Source organism: Melanostigma gelatinosum, assembly GCF_949748355.1.
Source record: "Melanostigma gelatinosum genome assembly, chromosome: 8".
NCBI lineage: Eukaryota > Metazoa > Chordata > Actinopteri > Perciformes > Zoarcidae > Melanostigma > Melanostigma gelatinosum.
The window spans coordinates 4376497-4395150 of NC_136641.1; the positions used below are offsets into that span (position 1 = coordinate 4376497).

The 18654-nt window shown below is 46.2% G+C and overlaps 1 protein-coding gene across 1 annotated transcript in view; it reads right to left on the reverse strand.

Moving 5' to 3' along the window:
* LOC306781111 (copine-9-like) overlaps positions 1–18654 on the reverse strand; it is a gene marked incomplete at both ends in the record, with an annotated part of 128619 nt that overhangs the window by 29443 nt on the left and 80522 nt on the right. The window contains 2 exons of the mRNA XM_079273801.1: positions 4358–4460; positions 8289–8416. Of these exons, the coding sequence (XP_079129927.1) occupies positions 4358–4460; positions 8289–8416 (231 nt within the window). The remainder of the gene's footprint in view (positions 1–4357; positions 4461–8288; positions 8417–18654) is intronic.

The window sequence follows — 18654 nt, forward strand, 5'->3', positions numbered from 1 at the left end:
AACATGGAAGGAAGTGCTCGAGCGCTAGCTCTAGAACCTGGACCTGCGGTCTTTCAGCAAACAACTGCCCCCAGGCTGTCCTGTTCTGTCACACTGCACCCCGCCTTGAGAGGCAGGTATCTGTTGTGACCATCTCCTGGTGGAACGGAACCGAGCCCCTGGGGCTCGGTTCCTGGGACTGTTTGCCAGATATGCACTCCCTCCATGGGGATAGTGAATAGGCACTGTCTTGATAATATTATTGCCCTGTATCTGTGCCACTTGGCATCCAAGTGAAGGCTGTTCAGCCATCTGCAAACCCAAGGGAACGACAGTTGAGGCAGCTGTCAGTTTACCCAATAGTCGGAGAAAAGGATGTAGGGCAACCGTCTGCCCCCTCGGAAGGGGGAGAGGTTGTGGGGGTTGTTGTCCACATGCTGGGGCGACAGACTGGCCCTCATAGGGCCACACTAATGAAGGTTATGCTCTGAGAAGGGCTCAGGTAGCTCCTCTCCATGTTCACCCTGAGGCCCACCGGGCCACGTGAGAGAAGGCGAGCAGTGTCCTGTGGCGCCTGAAGCCGGGATGGCGCTTAGGTCAGCAAGTCGTCTAAGTATGGCAGTATGTTCACGCCCTGTGATTGCAGGAGGAAAGGACAGCAGTAACACACCTTGTGAACACCCATGGGGAGATGGGAGAGTCCGAATGAAAGCACCCAGGACTGAAAGTGGCGGCCTTAAAAGGCGAAATGTAGAAACTGCCTGTGGTGATGCACCATGGGAACATGGGAATAGGCATCGATAGACGTGAACCACTCTCCCTTGGAAATCTGCTGCTGGGAGAAAAGAACCCCGACAGCCGGCCCGGAGACATCTCCTGTCCCCCCCGGGGGGGGGGGGGGGGGAGGGGGAGACGTAGGTAGGGTTGTATAGGTAGCGATCCGGTCTCTCAGCAGGATGCAGAGGCCTGTGGCGGCTACTAGGGTAAGCTGGAGGCTGAGAAAACGGCCTTGTGGGGCCAAAGTGGGACCCCTAGGTCTGGGGGTGCAGGCATGTCCCTGCAAAGACCAGAGAACTGCTGCCTGGTCTGGTTAGCTCTAACAGTTCGCTGAAGCGCCCGTATAGCAGCTGACTCAAACAGCTCACCAGGTTCCACTGGGACAGTACGGAGGGTCCTCCTACATGTCTCAGATAGGGGTGACTGCGCCAGCCAAACCTGGCGGCGAGTCTGAACCAGGGTGGACATCAAACGTCCAAGTTCCCTCGACATGAGCGCAAACGCCTGCAATGAAGCATCACTGAGCGGAAGCGTCGAAGTAGCATGCTGGAGAGAATCTGCGAGGGAAAGCATGAGGTGGGAGAGGGAGTTGTCGATACGGTGCACAGCGCTGCTGTGTCATAAGCCCTGGATAGCAGGTCATCTTTGACCCGACATTGGGTCGAGGGCATCGGGCCTCAGAGTCCCCTCGGGGGAAACTATGATGGACGCAATAGTCGTCTGACTGGCTGGAATACGTGCAAGGCCAGATTTCCCCCCTCCTGCATGGTCTGATGTAAGGCGGGAGAGAGCCCTGGTGTCTCCATCATGCATGCAACTCCCTCAGATATTCCTCGGAGGGAGGAACAGAAAAGGTGGTGAGGGCGGGAAGGTGCCTGAAGAAGGCACTCACAGGTGGATGTTCCAGCTGCTGTGTATGCCAGGCATGCAAGCGCCATACAAATGACCAGGGTAGGTTGGGCTGGATTTAGCTGCCCTGACAGGGGGAGGTAGACCTCACGCATCAGGTGTTCCACTTCGGCCAGCCTAGCAGACCTTACTGCTCAAGGCGTGATGCCGCAGGTCCTGCCTGGGTTCTCCGAGAGGCCCTGCCTCAGAAGCTCGAGGCTAAGGCAAGAGGTCAGGGCCGTCCTCAGGCTGAAGAGGAGCTATACAGGTCCTACAGCCGGGAGAGTTTAACATGGCCGCGATTCTGGTGGAACCCTTGTCCCACTAGTTGATGCGGAATTCCAAATCAGTCTGAGCGGGAGTGCTCTGCTGAATGTTGAGAGAACAGGCAGGGGGCAGTCAGAGGAGAGTGATCCTTCGGACACTCTGCACTTGGCCAGCCGCTGCGGATATTGGTGACCCACCAGTTAGCCTGAGCGAGAGCACTCTGCTACTGTGGAAACAGACCCAAAGAAAACAGTCCTTACAGTGAGAGGGGCGCGAGGACATTCTCTTCACTAAGATAGTTGCTGCAGATATTTGTGTCCCACCAGTTAGCTTGAGCGAGAGCACTCTGCCACTGTGGAAACAGGCCAGGCAAAGTCCTTATAGTGAGAGGGGAGCGAAGACATTCTCTTCACTAAGCTAGTTGCTGCAGATATTGGTGTCCCACCAGTTAGCTTGAGCGAGAGCACTCTGCTACTGTGAAAAAACGGACAAAAAAAGAACACAGTCCGTACAGTGAGAGGGGAGCGAGGACACTCTCTTCACTTGGACAGTTGCTGTAACTCTTGGTGTGCTACCAGTTAGCCTGAGCGAGGGCACTCTGCTAACTGATATCCGCTACTGATATGGCCATAATGTTTACAACAATCAATGGACACAATCAGAGTATTAGCTTAGTCTAGTTAGCTGGAGCGAAACGCTCTGCTAACTGATATGGCATAATGTTTACAGCAATCAATGTACACAATCCAGCATTAACTTAGTCTGGTTAGTGTCCCACCAGGTTAGCCTGAGTGAGGCCACTGCCAGCTGCGACAGCCGTAATGCGTAAAAGCATCAATGGGCACAAACTCAATGTTGATTTAGTATAACTAGCATTCACCGAGTTAGCCTGAGTGAGCACACTCTGCTAACTGTGATAGTTGTAATGCTACAAAGTTGATGGCCACAGCCCCAGTATCAGCTTTGTTTAGCTAGTTTCCCACTGAGTTAACCTGAGCGGGGACGCTCTGTTAACTGTGACAGCCGTAAGGATACAAAGTTGATGGACACAGCCCCAGTATCAGCTCTGTTTAGCTAGCTTCCCACTGAGTTAATCTGAGCGGGGACGCTCTGTTAACTGTGACAGCCGTAAGGATACAAAGTTGATGGCCACAGCCCCAGTATCAGCTCTGTTTAGCTAGCTTCCCACTGAGTTAATCTGAGCGGGGACGCTCTGTTAACTGTGACAGCCGTAAGGTTTACAAAGTTGATGGACGCAGTCCCAGCTAGCATTTCACCAAGTTAGCCTGAGTGAAGACACTGCTAACTGCGAATTACGTCAGATGTAAAGATGAAATCTCAATGGACACAACGCCAATGCCGATCTAGTGTCTCACCAAGTTTGCCTGAGCAGGAACACTCTGCTAACTGTGATAGCCGTAACACTGTGAAGGGCGGGCCGACAGCGTAATTCTACGCTCTCGTTAGCGCGCCACTCGATCGATAGAAAACAATGTTAATCGATCTTACCGATTGCTGTCAACACAATTTAGGTGGCCCTTATCAGACTGGTGACGACCGATGATAGGGGCGTCCACCAGTCCGGGGCTCGATGTCCGAACGGCGAACACACCGTTCCATCCGAAGAGGGACAGCTCGTCGCAGCCTTTGGAGGGCGAGAGAACCGCAACTCCGACCGGTGGTCACAAGGCTACAGCGACGAGCTCTAATATGTCTTGATCGTAGACACATCCTTGTTTATGCTACCATGGTAGCTAACCTGCGTAGCGAGAAGATGAAAAAGGACTGAGCTCAGGATGACACCGGAACTTATAGACGACGGGGGTCATCCGAGGTCACACGTGACTTTGTTGATATAAATATTCGACCTGCGCATGCACGAGACGGAAGATATCCAGTGTGAAGCACTGCCTCTGGCGGTTAGTAAGGATGAAATAGAACCCCAGGGAAGAAGAGTTTTAAAGCGATTTAAAGCAAATATCAGACACTTCAGCTTTTTAATTAGGAGGGGAAAAATAACAAATAACTTGTTTTTAATATCGTACATCCCCTGCCATGAAAGAAAACACTTGGAACCCAACTAATTGGATCAGGCGCCTCTCAAACTATGCAATTGAAACGACTATTGATCTCTCCACGGAAGTGAGATCAGTCACAATTAGAGCAAAAATATATTTTCCTCTCCCTGAATTTGAGTTTGGTATTTTTCCTTTCCTTCTGTCTTTCACTTATCACGGAATACTAAGAAGCTGCTTTAATCCAAACATCATACAAAGAATTATTCTTTCGAAATATAATGGAGCTTTTGCCCTCCACACGAAATACAAGAGAGGGTACTGAGATGAACATCAGAACTGAGTGAAAAGCATCCATCAGTCTCCGTGCACGCTTGTTTACACATCAAATGTGTGTGTGTGCGCTGTATGTGTGTGTTTCGTTTACTCACATTGACCACGGCCTCTTTGGTCTGGACCATGTCGGATATCACTCCATCTGTGATCATCAGTAGAACGAAGTACTGAGAGCCATCTGTAATCTCTGCTGCGCAGCTGGGGAACGTGCACACACACACACACACAAATTAACCCGGGTTAGAGCTAACATTCTGCCTGAGGGCTTGCAGACGATTAGTGAAAACAACAAGAACACCTGCCTGATGATCTCAAACATCATTCCAGAGTCTACGGTGGCTCAGGACATGCACAGAGTTCAATCAAGCTCACGACATACAGTGACTTTCTAGTTGTGTCCGACCCTTTGACCTTCCTGAAGCTATGTTTGCCAAACCGAATCAACAGCATGTCTTTTATTTTTCTCCCTTCTGCTCTCTAGATGTTGACTTATAAATGACTTGAGGAAAATACTCTGGTCCCATGATGACATCACTGTCTTAGAATTTTTTATTTTTTTTATTTGACCAAACTATATGGCACCAAAATAACTGTCTGTGCTGAGCAACTACAGTGGCAGACTCAGGCTGTCTGAGGGGGCAGGGGGCACCAGTGCAGAGAAATGTTTCTAGCATGTCCGGCAGCCTACAGTTTGTAGCACTGCATTACGTTTTCTCCACTGGAATGGCACCCTGGGCGTCACTTCGAGTGGAAGTTTTCTCTACTGGAAGGGCCCCATAGAGCAGTGATTCGCAACTGGTGGGTCGTGGACCTGTTTTCAGTGGGTCTTGGCCTGACAAAAACCAAATAAATGTGATTTTATTTTGTTGGGCATTTTTTATGCAGCGGAGTTATTCCAGCCTATACGGCACTTGTTCAGCGGTGCAGGAAAAACACCGACCAATGCGTTGTGAATCACATCACGTGATGTAGCTCAGCCAATCAAATATGGGTATTCTGACAAGTTTCCTGACTTGAGTGAGATGTACACACACCGTGACACACGGGGAGAGACGAGGATACAGAGAGCAGAGCAGGACTATTGTAGCGAGAGTTGTGAAAGTTAAATCATAGGACGATTTCCAAAAGAGAAAAATGTCCAGAGAGACCAGAGTCATTAGACTCTGACTGGACAGACTCGTAGAGGTGAATTCTTCCAACACCAATTTATCTTTTTAGAAGATGAGAAAAATATAATCTGGCCATTGATAATTGTGGCTTCATCACTTCACCCTGAATGAACTGAATTTAAAGCTGCAGGGCAATTCAGTGAAAAGTGAAAATTCATTTTAGAAAAATTATGTTCACTGAATTGCCCTGCAGCTTTAAATTCAGGTCATTGAGGGTGAAGTGAAAAAGCCACAATATTGTATTTTTCTCATCTTCTAAAAAGAGAAATTAGTGTTTGAAGAATTCACCTCTATGATTCTGTCCAGTCAGAGTCTAATGACTCTGGTCTCTCTGGACATTTCTCTCTTTTGGAAATCGTTCAATGATTTGACTTTCACATCTCACACTACAACAGTCCTGCTCTGCTCTCTGTATCCTCGTCTCTCCCCGTGTGTCACGGTGTTTGTACATCTCACTCAAGTCAGGAAACTTGTCAGAATACTCATATATATTCACATTGGTCGGTGTTTTTCCTGCACCGCTGAACAAGTCCCGTAATTGCTGGAATAATTCCGCTGCATAAAAAAAATGCCCTTCAAAATAAAATCACTTTTTTTTTCTTTTTTTTTTGTCAGGCAAAGGCCCGCGACCCACTGAAAACGGGTCCGCGACCCACCAGTTGAGAATCACTGCTTTAGATTGTTTATTTTCTGGGCATTAATTTCAGATTTGAGTGGGTACGTCTACTCAAAAGATTTGAGACGTACTGGTTCTTTAACTGCCCGTGGGAAGAATGAACATTTAGGAGTCTGTCCATTCTTGGTTAAGGACTCTACAAGCTGTCCACATTTCCCTTTTTCGAGCACGTCATGTGAAATAGCTTCTCTGACTCACGTAATCCTCCGACTGTGTGTTTCCACTCCCATGTGTGTATATCTCACTCGAGAACCGATGATTATATATATATAACGCATATATTTCATTGGCCGAGTAGCGTCAATTGAGATGGTTTACGGATGCAATTGGTCGGTGTGTTTCCAACATTACTTGATTACATATAATTAGGTTGATTATTATTTTTATAAATATATATTTCGATGGCTTCCAGATACATTTCCATTCTTTCTTTGTCAACTCCCTGTACAGTTTTATCCATGTGTGCTTGTCCAATCACAGCCTAGCAAATCTAGGTAGATCTATCAAGTTTAGGATTTCCTCACGGGCTGAATGAAGTTGAGCACGGGGCTCAAGCAAGAGTGAATTGGAGGTTTGTGTCTTTTCTGAACTAAACCAAAAACACAAGTATAAAACTGAGTCAAAAAAAAATGGTTCATAAAAAATATTACATGAAAACCATTATTATTATTATACCCCAAAAAATGGGCATTTAACTTTGGGATCTCTGGGTTTCAGTACATTTTGATTTGAATGTAACATAAAAACTCAATTAAAATGGATTTGATCTCCTTCCAAACACCATGGCAACCCCTTTGTTCACAGTTGTTTACCGCCTAAAAACCACAACCGTCAGCAACAAGAGAGACCCTTCAAAAAATAACGAGCGCCGAAAAACACGGCACGAAGGAAACCGTGTGACCCTGCGTCTTGTTTTTCCACTGCTCTTCATTCCCTTTCCAACATGGGGCTCGATGAGAAAAACAAACGGAAATATCCACGTCTCCAAACTCATCTGGCATCATTTCAAGCTTGAGCTGATATTTGGCAGGTGAGTGTTGGTTGAGTGTTTCAACCCGTAGGTGTGTGTGTGTGTCCTTTACCTGCTGTTTGTGTCTTTATTGCAGGGAGACGGTATCTTATACAAGCGACTTAGCAGTTCCACCTGGCTGAACATGACATTGATCTGTGACTCCATATTTCTGTGTGTGTGTGTGTGTGTGTGTGTGTGTGTGTGTGTGTGTGTGTGTGTGTGTGTGTGTGTGTGTGTGTGTTTGTATCGAGTGACCCAGGTTAATCCGTGTTTTCACAGCAAAAACATGGAATGTTTTGGAGTCAGATCTTTTAGCAACCTCTAGACCTTTCATTTGTTGTAGGTCTTAGTTTTAAGGTGCAAAAATAGACAAAGACATCAAAGTTATTGCTTTAACTGGCAATTTGCCCCATATGCTGAATACCCATAGAACAACAGAGGAGGAAGAGTACTAGCTTTTTTTCTAATCATCTCGACTGACAAAAGTTTCGCTCAGACGTGCCGCGTTGCTAGCAGCCAGGTATTTCCGACGCGGTGGTTCTTGAGCAGTGTCCAGGGCAGGCTGTTAAATTAGCGTTGATGAATTTGGCACTTTGGCTGCTGTCCATGGTGCTGATCAAAGACTGGTTGGCAGGATGGGAGTTACATAATAAGCCCAGGAGGAAGTGTCTTAAAACTATAAGCCTGATCTATCATTTTCCCAATTTAACAAAGTATAAAGCTTTTGGAATCCTAAAATGCAAGAAAAATGCCACAGATACCAATGAAACTCTTTTGAAAACAATTTAAGGTTGTACAAAATGCTTTCTATTTCGACGTAAAGGGATTCCGCCACCCATTTTGAGTCTTATTTTCCCCCATTGAAAGTCTATGTATCCCACTGCAAATACTGGATATATCATTCAAAGTTTTAAAATATCTTGGAGAAAAAGGTATTTTAAGGTCATAGACATAAATGAGATATGTGTGTAAAAGCCCCACATCAGAACTCAACTGTTGTTTGCCACATGTCACTAATAAGCTTTGATCAAGGTTTATAAATGCAAACAAATTAATAAAAAAATCCATCAGTTCTGGCTGACAGAAAATAAAATACCATAACTATCCCCTTAATCTAAAAAGGTATAATTGCACCCAATACACACACACACACACACTTTCAAACTTACTTTGCCACTTTGTTGATAACAGGTGCGAAGTTTGTGGGTCCGTACAGCTGCACCGTCCTCAGGCTCTGGAAATAAGCCTCCAGAACCCCCTCTATGCCCACACAGTTTGGATTTTCAGCATCACCGCTCTGCAACAGACAGCATACAGGACACTAATGAAGCGCACAGTAGACATTCACACATTCAGTGTACAGACAGTAATGAACAGGGCGGTGCAATAAGCAATGGGCATCAATCCCTCCTGTAGGCATATTTACATTGTTCTTCCAATTAAAGATAATCAAACATATCTTATACATGCTGCTATTAGCTGTAATGATACGCAATCAGTGGTGTATAAAGTACTCAAAAGCCATACTTGAGTAAAAGTAAAGATACCTTCCTGGAAAACTACTCAAGTAAAAGTAAAAGTCACCTCTTACAATACTACTTGAGTAAAAGTCTTAAAGTATCTGATATTTATTGTACTTAAGTACAAAAGTACTTTTCAAAAGTAATTTTCTGACATTAAATGTACATCACAACCTGAACATTAAATGACCATCATAACCTGTTCATTGAAAGTAAAAGTACAAGTAAATGCTGTTAATAAAAAAGCAAAGGGTCAGAATTGTGAGAATTATGAAGTTTATTCTTTTAAGTGCTGTGGCATCATGACCACGGACATGGAGCTGTGTTGAACATAATTGGGTTGCTGTGATCCATTCAGGAGCAACAATGTTCAACATAATATATTGTACATAAGGATACTTTTGCATCTACTATGAACTTATCATCATAATTCTCCGAAAAGCAATATGACACTATGAAGGAGTTGTAACAGTGCGTTTATAAGTCTGCTCATTAGACTAGAGGATGTAGAGGACAAATGCATAATATTGTGTTCAGCAAAACATATCCACTTGATGCATCAGGTCAGTGTTTAGAGAAAGGACACCTGCCCTGTAAACTCCTATGGGCCTGATTTGAACACAACAGGCAAAGGTTTTGCTCAAGCTGAATCTGCAATTGCGCGACTGCTACCATCATAACTCCATCTGATCATCCACAACATGACTCAAATATCAAAACATGATCAATACTAAAGCAGCACCGAAAGGAACAACCCAGTCATTACTTGAAACTGAAACATGTCCTGTTCATCTTCAAAAGAAGTTGGTTTTCAAAATTGCGAGAATTCAGCCTCGCTCTTCTTGGGCTGAAGACTAGTCCTGCGATGCTAAATATCCTTTCACATGCCGCTGAGGTATGAAGGTAGATTTGTGTCTTTATTTTTCAAAAGCAAAAAAAAGTTTCAAAAGCAAAAGAAAGTTTCAAAAGCAAAAAAAAAACTTTTAAAAGCAAATATATAAACTGAGAATAATTTATTTGTTAAAAAAATAAAAGCTTTGGTTTTGAATCCAAAAGTTTTGAAACTAAAAGTTTTGAAACTCAAAGTTTTGAAACTCAAAGTTTTGAAACTCAAAGTTTTGAAACTAAAAGTTTTGAAGCCAAAAGTTGTGAAACCAAAAGTTTTGAAGCCAAAAGCTGAGTTGGGTGTAGTGGGCGGGGCATACGCTGCTGAATGTATCAGGAGTTTCTATTGGTCCGTTTGACTTGCGTCTCGTATCTGCATCATCTACACAAACGGGAGGTTACGTGACATGGAGGTAAGTTGACTGCTCTGTTTTGTCAAAATGATTGTAAATATAGCAGCACTTCACTTTCTTCTCATGTTGTTCGTGTCGTGGAGTCTCTTTTTAAGAACGACATGGAGGGCGGCTGTGTTGACATGTAGCCCCACTGTGGGCGAACGTTACATGCACCTGAGGCATCTATGTTAGCTAAGGTTAGCTACACATGTATGACACAATTTAAAACAAATCCTATGAGCTTGGTTCTGTCTGACCGAGGTAGGTACAGATGACGAGGTTACAACCATGTTACTGTCTTGTATTAAACTTGATGAAGATAAGCTAAAGTGTGGCCTCAGATAATCATAGGCCTTGTGTGTTTTATTTTTTCTTTGAGAAATTTAAGGATAATGATAATCGGTTATTGTTTCTAGGGTGCTCTTTGGCTTCAATGTGAAACATTTATTTTGAGTAAAGAGAAATGAGCTAGAGGCCAAGGCACTCCAATTACAATGCTCAAAATGTATTTTACTGACATGTCCATGTCGGGTTAAAAGGAAATGTATATCGTTGTCTACATGTAATAATAATAATAATAATAACTTTAATTTATATAGCGCCTTTCAGGGGACCCAAGGCCGCTTTACAAGAGTAACAGTTTAGACAAAAACAGTTTAGACAAACAGTCAGAAAAACAGAATAAGTAAACTAGGAGCCGAAAGCCTTGGCGAACAGATGGGACTTGAGGGCCCTTTTGAAGGCGTCCAGAGTGGAGATGTTGCGGATCACCGCAGGGAGAGAGTTCCAGAGGGTGGGGGCTGCCACACTGAAAGCTCTGTCCCCGAAGGTTCGCAGTTTGGTGCGGGTGGTGGCAAGCAGGCCAGAGTCTGAAGACTGCAGGTTCCGGGGAGGGGCATGTGGGCGGAGGAGGTCCGATAGGTACTGGGGGGCATGGGCATGGAGGGACTTGTAGGTGAGGAGGAGGATCTTGTATGAGATGCGGGACTTGACCGGGAGCCAGTGGAGGTTGATGAGGGTGGGGGTGATGTGCTGCCAGGGCTTTGTGTGCGTGAGAACCCTGGCGGCAGAGTTTTGTACATACTGGAGCCTGTCCAGGGTTTTGTTGGGTACCCCGAACAGGACACCATTGCAGTAGTCCAAGCGGGAGGTGACAAATGCATGGACCAGGGTTTCAGCAACAGACTCCGAGAGTGACGGTCGGAGTCTGGCAATGTTCCGGAGATGGAAAAAGGCAGTTTTGGTGACGGACTTGATGTGGGACTCGAAGGAAAGGGTGGAGTCCAGGATGACACCCAGGTTGCGGACTTCAGGAGATGGGGAGATGGAGCAGCCGTCAACCTCGAGGATGAAGTCACCAACCTTCCGGAGCAGCGCCTTGGGTGCCACAACCATGAGCTCTGTCTTCTTGGTGTTGAGTTTGAGGAGATTTGATGACATCCAGGTTTTTATTTCATGCAGGCAGTTGACAAGGGACTGAGGGGGGAACTGGGAGGATGGAGTAGTACTGAGATAGATTTGAGTGTCATCAGCATAGCAGTGGAAGTTCAGTCCGTGATGGCGGATGATCTTGCCGAGGGGGAGCATGTAGATGGTGAAGAGGAGGGGGCCAAGCACAGAGCCTTGGGGCACGCCATGATTGACTGGGGCTAGGGGGGAAATAGAGCCGTTGATGGAAACAAACTGTTCCCTGTTATGGAGGTAGGATGAAAACCAGGAGAGGGCGGTGCCAGTGACCCCTAGAAGGTCAGATAGGCGGTTGAGGAGGATGGTATGGGAGACAGTGTCAAATGCTGCAGAGAGGTCCAGGAGGATGAGGATGCTGAGGCGGCCAGAGTCAGCAGCAATGAGGAGATCGTTGATGATCTTAATGAGGGCGGTCTCCGTGCTGTGTTGGAGTCTGAAGCCGGATTGGAGGGGCTCATAGAGCTCATGGTTGGACATGTGGAGATGGAGTTGGCCGGCGACTACTCTTTCCAGAGTCTTACTGAGGAAGGGGAGGTTGGAGATCGGCCGGTGGTTGTGGAGGTCATCAATGTCCAGGCCAGGCTTTTTGAGGATGGGGGTGACTGAGGCAGTTTTGAAGCTGGTAGGGACAATACCAGATGCCAAAGAAGCGTTGATGATGTCCAACATGTAGGGGCAGAGGGTGGGTAAGCAGTCCTTGACCAGGGCTGTAGGCATGGGGTCCAGGGAGCAGGTGGACGTCTTGGCCGAGCTGACCAACTTGGCCAGTTGGGGAGCATCCACAGGGGAGAAGGAGGAGAGGTCACAAAGGGAGAGGTGCGGCGCTGAAGGGGCGTTGCCAGGTGGCTGAAGTGCGGGTGGAGGGGGAGGGGCTGGTGTCAGGAGCTGCTGGTGGATGGAGTCGACTTTCGCCTGGAAGAAGTCGAGGAATTTGGAGCAGAGATCGGGAGCACCAGAGGGATGGGGGGCGTCAATGGGGCGGAGTAGGCGGTTGATGGTGGAGAACAATGATCGAGGGTTGCTTTGCTGGGCACCGATCAAATGAGAGTAGTATACTGTTTTGGCCTGAGAGAGAGCTTCCTTGTAGGTTTCCACATGGTCACGAAAGGCCAGGAGGTAGACCGTGAGGCCAGTTTTTTTAGAAAGCCTCTCCAGCTGGCGACCAGAGGCCTTCATGCTGCGGAGTTCGGAAGTGAACCAGGGGGCAGGGCGGGTGAAGGAAACAGTCCGGGTTTTGATGGGGGCGAGAGAGTTGAGACTGAGGGATAAGGCAGCGTTGTAGTGGGCTACCAGGCCGTCCACGGTGGAGTCGGAGGGAGCCGAGGCCATGTGGGTAGCTATCAGGTTGGATAGGGCTGGTGCACTCACAGTCTTGATGTTCCTAAACATGATGGTGCGTTTAGGATGCTGCCTGGGCAGGGAGACAGGAACAGTGAAGAGGATGGCGTGATGGTCAGATACAGCCAGGTCCAGGCGCTGTAGGTCGGGGGGTGGTGGGCCGGTAGAGCACACCAGGTCCAGTGTGTGGCCTTTGTTGTGGGTGGGACCCTTGACATGTTGCTTGATGCTGAAACAGTCCAGGAGTGACAGGAATTCAGTAGCAAACTTGCAGTTGCTGGAGTCCACATGAATGTTGAAATCGCCAAGCAGGAAAATTGATGGAGACATGGAGAAGAGAGAGGTGAGCAACTCAGAAAGCTCAGACAGGAAGGTAGTGGAGGCTTTAGGTGGGCGGTAGATGAGGGCGACCAGGAGCGGAGCAGACCCAGCCAGTTTGAAGACAACACTCTCGAATGAGGAGGTTGTAGGTACTGGGAGCTCTTTGACCAGGATGCCGGCTCGGTGGATAACAGCCAGTCCACCGCCACGACCCAGGAAGCGGGGCTTCTGGATGTATACATAGCCTGGGGGTGTGGCTTGGTTGAGTGTCACAAAGTCCTGCTGATTTTGCCATGTCTCTGTTAGGCATAGAATGTCAATGCTTCTGTCAGTGATAATGTCGTGAATGAGTAATGCTTTGTTGTTGAGGGAGCGAGTATTCAGCAGCATAAATGTTGCAGTGTTGTTCGTAGATGCTGGGGAGGACGAGGAGGGAGAAACCAGCACACTGTCAGCACAGACCAGGGACCTCAGGTAGATAGAGCGAACGTGAGGATTGGTCGGATGACGTCGATTGTTGTGATGATGACATCGCAGTGCGACGGACCGACTGTCGGATACAACTGCGGGAATAGGAGTTTTGGAGTAGAAAAACTTGCGTCGGGATGCCCGGTGTATGTAGCGGGCACGACGCAGTAGTCCGAGAGACTTGATAACTGCGAGGCAGTCAGGGATGGTGTGGCTGGAAAAGTTTAGGAGTTCCAGCGGAGAGTATTGTAGGAGCACCATGAAGAGAACAGAGAGCCAGCTAGCAGCCGGCACCATTAGCCTGGTAGACACCGGACCTCGACCTTCAGCAGCGGCGATGGAAAGCAGCGAAGTTGCATTGGCAGGACTGAGGGAGGGTTCGTGGAAGTTCCTGGCAGTGTGGCAGAGAAGAGCCCAGTCGGAGTGTTCCGGAGCGGGGATTCCACGGATGGCAGAGCACGTCGGATAGCTTGTTTTGCTAAGAGCTAAGAGCGGCGTCGGATAGCTTGTATGCTAGTGGTAGGTCGGCAGAGGCTAGGAGCCGAACACCAGCCAAAGGTAATCAGCTGAGCAGTGGAAATGGTAGAAACACAAAAACCAGGGCAGGACAATCTTCAGACTGTGTTCAGGATTGAATAGATTAACGGCAGAGAGTGGTAGAAAACGAGAATTAAGTGTCGGCATGAAGAGCGGCGAAAAACACGCCAGCGTCCCCTCGATGCAGCTTCTGCCTGTAAACTCGTGGTGTTGTATCACCGGCCTGTAGTTGTGCAAGGTGATGAGGTGATGTAGTAGCAAAGCCTTGTTCAAGGCCATTTTCCTCAGCCTGTCTTAACTACTACACCTGGACAGCTTGACTTGGAGATTATTTCCCTTTCCTTGAAATCATTTTTTCTGTATTCAGGGCGATTCGACTTCATGTGAAGACTAAGCGCATGCCCATGCTTCAGCAACTGCGTGAGGGCCTGAAAGTGTGTGACCTCATCAAAGTGATGCAGACAAAGCCAGAAGAGTGTCGCAGTCTCTTCATCTTCAGAGACGATGACTCAGTATGCACGAGTATTGCTTTGAGTGTTGTACTAGTTGTACTACATAGTATTTCCATAACGTCCTTTCTGCTTCTTAACTAGCTAAGTTTTGAGGAATCTCATTGTGTATCACTATGTTTGAAATGTAGGTGGACTCACATTACATCATGACCCATCTGGCCCCGGAGTTGAGTGTAAGTGGTTCAAGTAAGCAAGTGAAGGAATCAAAAATCTTGGAGCACTTCCAAGATTTCCTCCTAGAACTTGACTGTATGTCCAACCATTCATTGAAAATAATTATTTGTGATTGAAAGTTTAGATTTCCACCCTAATTCTATACCATAGAACTGTCTTAATGAGCATCATATTTAACTGTTTGCATATAAAATGACTGGAGAGATTTATTCTGGTCTACACTTTGTATTTCTCTTCAAGATGCACAAACTGATGGCGACACTGCAGGAGAGGCTTTGACTGTATCCTCAGTCATGCAGTGGATGACTGGTCAAGCTCACAGTCATCTGCTTTTGGAAGATCGGCAAACATTCAACTCACAGTGAAATTTGATCATTGGTGTCTGAACGCCATGCCTAACCACACTGTGTGTTACCCAAGTGTCAGTGCTCGCACAGACACCATCACATTCCCAGTAGCCCACATTAAAGATGATGAATCTTTTAAAACACTCCTGCAAACTGCCATTAAGTCTGGTGCAGGATTTAATAGAGTGTGATAAATGTGTTAAATAGTTGTTGGCAAGAGCATGGTTCTGTGTTTCACTTGTGCTTATTCTTTATGTTTTCTATTCTTTAGTGAAACAAACAAAATGTTCCAGAATCATTTTAAACTGCAGCTATTTATGCCACCTTGTTATAATGTGAGTGAGCAAAATAAACACACAAGTATCTATTTACTGTGCATTATTTGTGATCAGTTAAAAGTGCATACTGGTTTTAGAATAAGCACATGAGATGTGCATCAAGTATATCAATCAAACTTCATCCAAAAAATGAGGCCAGTTGAAGGACATGCATATAGATGTCCCGTCCAAAAGAAGAGGACTCGACGGTGGGGTTTACTTGCTGCACTGCAGCAAGACCTTCAGCTGACAAGGGGCACGGCATCGCTGCTACAGTGACCCCATGCTCTGGATCAGGTTCCTCATCATGCAAGTGTCCTGCTTGCAGGATCTGAGATGGACCAAACACATACATTAATTATGAATATAGCCATTGCCATAGCCAGTAGAGACCCTATCAGGTAGATCTCACCTTTTGATCAAGTACAATGTCTGATATATCAGAGTAGGTGTTTCTGACTGAGAGATTATGCTGCCTCATCCTCCTGTAAAGTGTGGATCTTGAAATGCTATGGGCAGTAGCCAGAGTGGTCATTGGTAGGTTCATGCTTAGAAGATTTTCAAGGACTTGGGTATTAATGCTAAATTTTGGTCGACCCACAGTACCATTCCATTCTGTCACGGGAGTTCACAGGTAGGACCCAAACGCAAGACCACAGGAGACAGAAGTGAATAGTAACAGGTTTTATTTAGACTGGGTGAAGGTGTGGAGCCCGTGGTCCGACACCCGAGTGGCAGATCGACGGTGTGAGGCCGGTGGCTCGACACCGGAGGGCTGGTGGGTTGACGCCGTGAAGTCCCGTGGCTCGATACCAGAGAGTAGACAGATCGACGGTGTGAGTCCCGTGGCTCGACACCGGAGGGCTGGCAGCTTGACGGCGAGTGTAGTCCGTTTACCACAAGGCGGGTAGAGCGGCGGCGTGTAATCCACAAACACAAAGAGGGCAGAGGATGCCACGGGGTTTCAGCAGGTGAAAGACGGTACGACCTGACAACCCCAGACTGCAGGACCAGAGCTTATGTAGTGACAGGAGACTCATTAGTGGGCCCTGAGTCTGGTGTGTCAGGCTGCAGGAGGTGATCGGCTGGAGTGTCCTCAGCTGTGCACAATCAAGGGTGCGGCCATGGGAGGTGTCTGGAGGCAGAGGACAAACAGAGCACATGGCACACCACAACAAACGGGGGAATGACAGAACACATGAGGAGAGGAGATCAGGGGAAACACACACCGGGTCAGACAGGGATCCTGGATCCTGACACATTCAACTACAGCTACACTGTCAAGTAATGGAGCAACAGTGCTGTTTGAAATGTGAGACTTGATCACTTCACTTAGATTTTGTAAACCATCTACTACACACTGAGGAATATCCATATAGACTGCCCCTGCTCGAAGAAACTGCAATTCCTGAGAGATAACCATATGCAGGTAATCAACATCAATTGGCTCCCTTGTGATTACTGCAGAAAGCCGATCCCTGACCAGCAGTGGTATCAAAAATGTTTAGATGTGTATATGCAGATGAATTACATTTTGAGGAGAGAGGTCAACATACCTGAACAAAAGCTCTTTGTGGAAGAGGTTCCATTCTGTAGAAAAGGGAATTATGACCACACTGGATTATTATAAATACACAGACCATATAGTCGAACAAGAAAAGCCAGTCATTGCCAACAAACTAAACAATGGAATGATTTAACAAATATACAGAACCCCTCCATAATGCACAGACACGTTTAAATGTAAGTTTAATGCGTTTTGTGTCACTATTTTACTCTCTGGAGCTTATTATAAAGGCACAAGTGGTACAATTTTGTTAATTATCAAGTATAAAATGATACAAGCCTTTGTATGGGGTCAACTGATAATGTTTTGGGTACCTTTGACTGTTACATGATTCGTACTTGTCAGCAGGAACCCAAAACTTAATATGTTTGTGTTAATCAATTCAACTAATTTAATAGGTTTATTTACAATTGCACACAAGAACCTATGAATAAAAATAATAGAGTTGTAGCACATGCATGTTAATTTCCATGCGAGGCATATATGTGATCTAAAATACACTGATTTAAAGTATTTTCCCAGAGCCTGCGTTCATAATTGCCAATTTATCGACTATCATGTATGTGTGTGTACTGCACAGTTCCGCCACAAGGTGGTGCGTTTGAACAAATAAGGGACGTTTCAAGCAGAGGTGGCAGAAGTAGTAAAAGTTTTCTTCGGTGTCTGACCAGTGTAGTCATAAGACGCATGTCGTTTTTAGATACAGTGTCGTCATCTGTACCTACATCGGTCAGAGAGAACCACGCTCATAGGATTTGTTTTAAATTGTGTCATACATGTGTAGCTAACCATAGCTAACATAGATGCCTCAGGTGCATGTAACGTTCGCCCACAGTGGGGCTACATGTCAACACAGCAGCCCTCCATGTCGTTCTTAAAAAGAGACTCACCGACACGAACAACATGAGAAGAAAGTGAAGTGCTGCTATATTTACAATCATTTTGACAAAACAGAGCAGTCAACTTACCTCCATGTCACGTAACCTCCCGTTTGTGTAGATGATGCAGATACGAGACGCAAGTCAAAGGACCAATAGAAACTCCTGATACATTCAGCAGCGTATGCCCCGCCCACTACACCCAACTCAGCTTTTGGCTTCAAAACTTTTGGTTTCACAACTTTTGGCTTCAAAACTTTTAGTTTCAAAACTTTGAGTTTCAAAACTTTTAGTTTCAAAACTTTTAGTTTCAAAACTTTTGGATTCAAAACCAAAGCTTTTATTTTTTTAACAAATAAATTATTCTCAGTTTATATATTTGCTTTTAAAACTTTTTTTTTTGCTTTTGAAACTTTTTTTTTTGCTTTTAAAACTTTTATTTTTGCTTTTGAAACTTTCTTTTGCTTTTGAAACTTTTTTTTGCTTTTGAAAAATAAAGACACAAATCTACCTTCATACTGAGGCAGGTAGAGGTGTGTTCAGCGTCACAGACAGCTTACGCACAGCTGCGAAGGATTCCCCGAATGCTGCGCTCTCGCGGCTCCTGTCAATCCGTGTATATAGCTACAGCTAACGTTAGCCAACTAGTGCTGCACAACTGTCAACACTTCCTCAGCTCACTAACTCGCTAGCGATCCACTGGTGTTGGTCTTCGTCACCACCGTCGTTTGTTGCGGGAGTAGCAGGTGCTTCCATTTCTGCTTCCATCATGAAATCAGTCATCGTAGAGTGGAATTATACTCATAGTC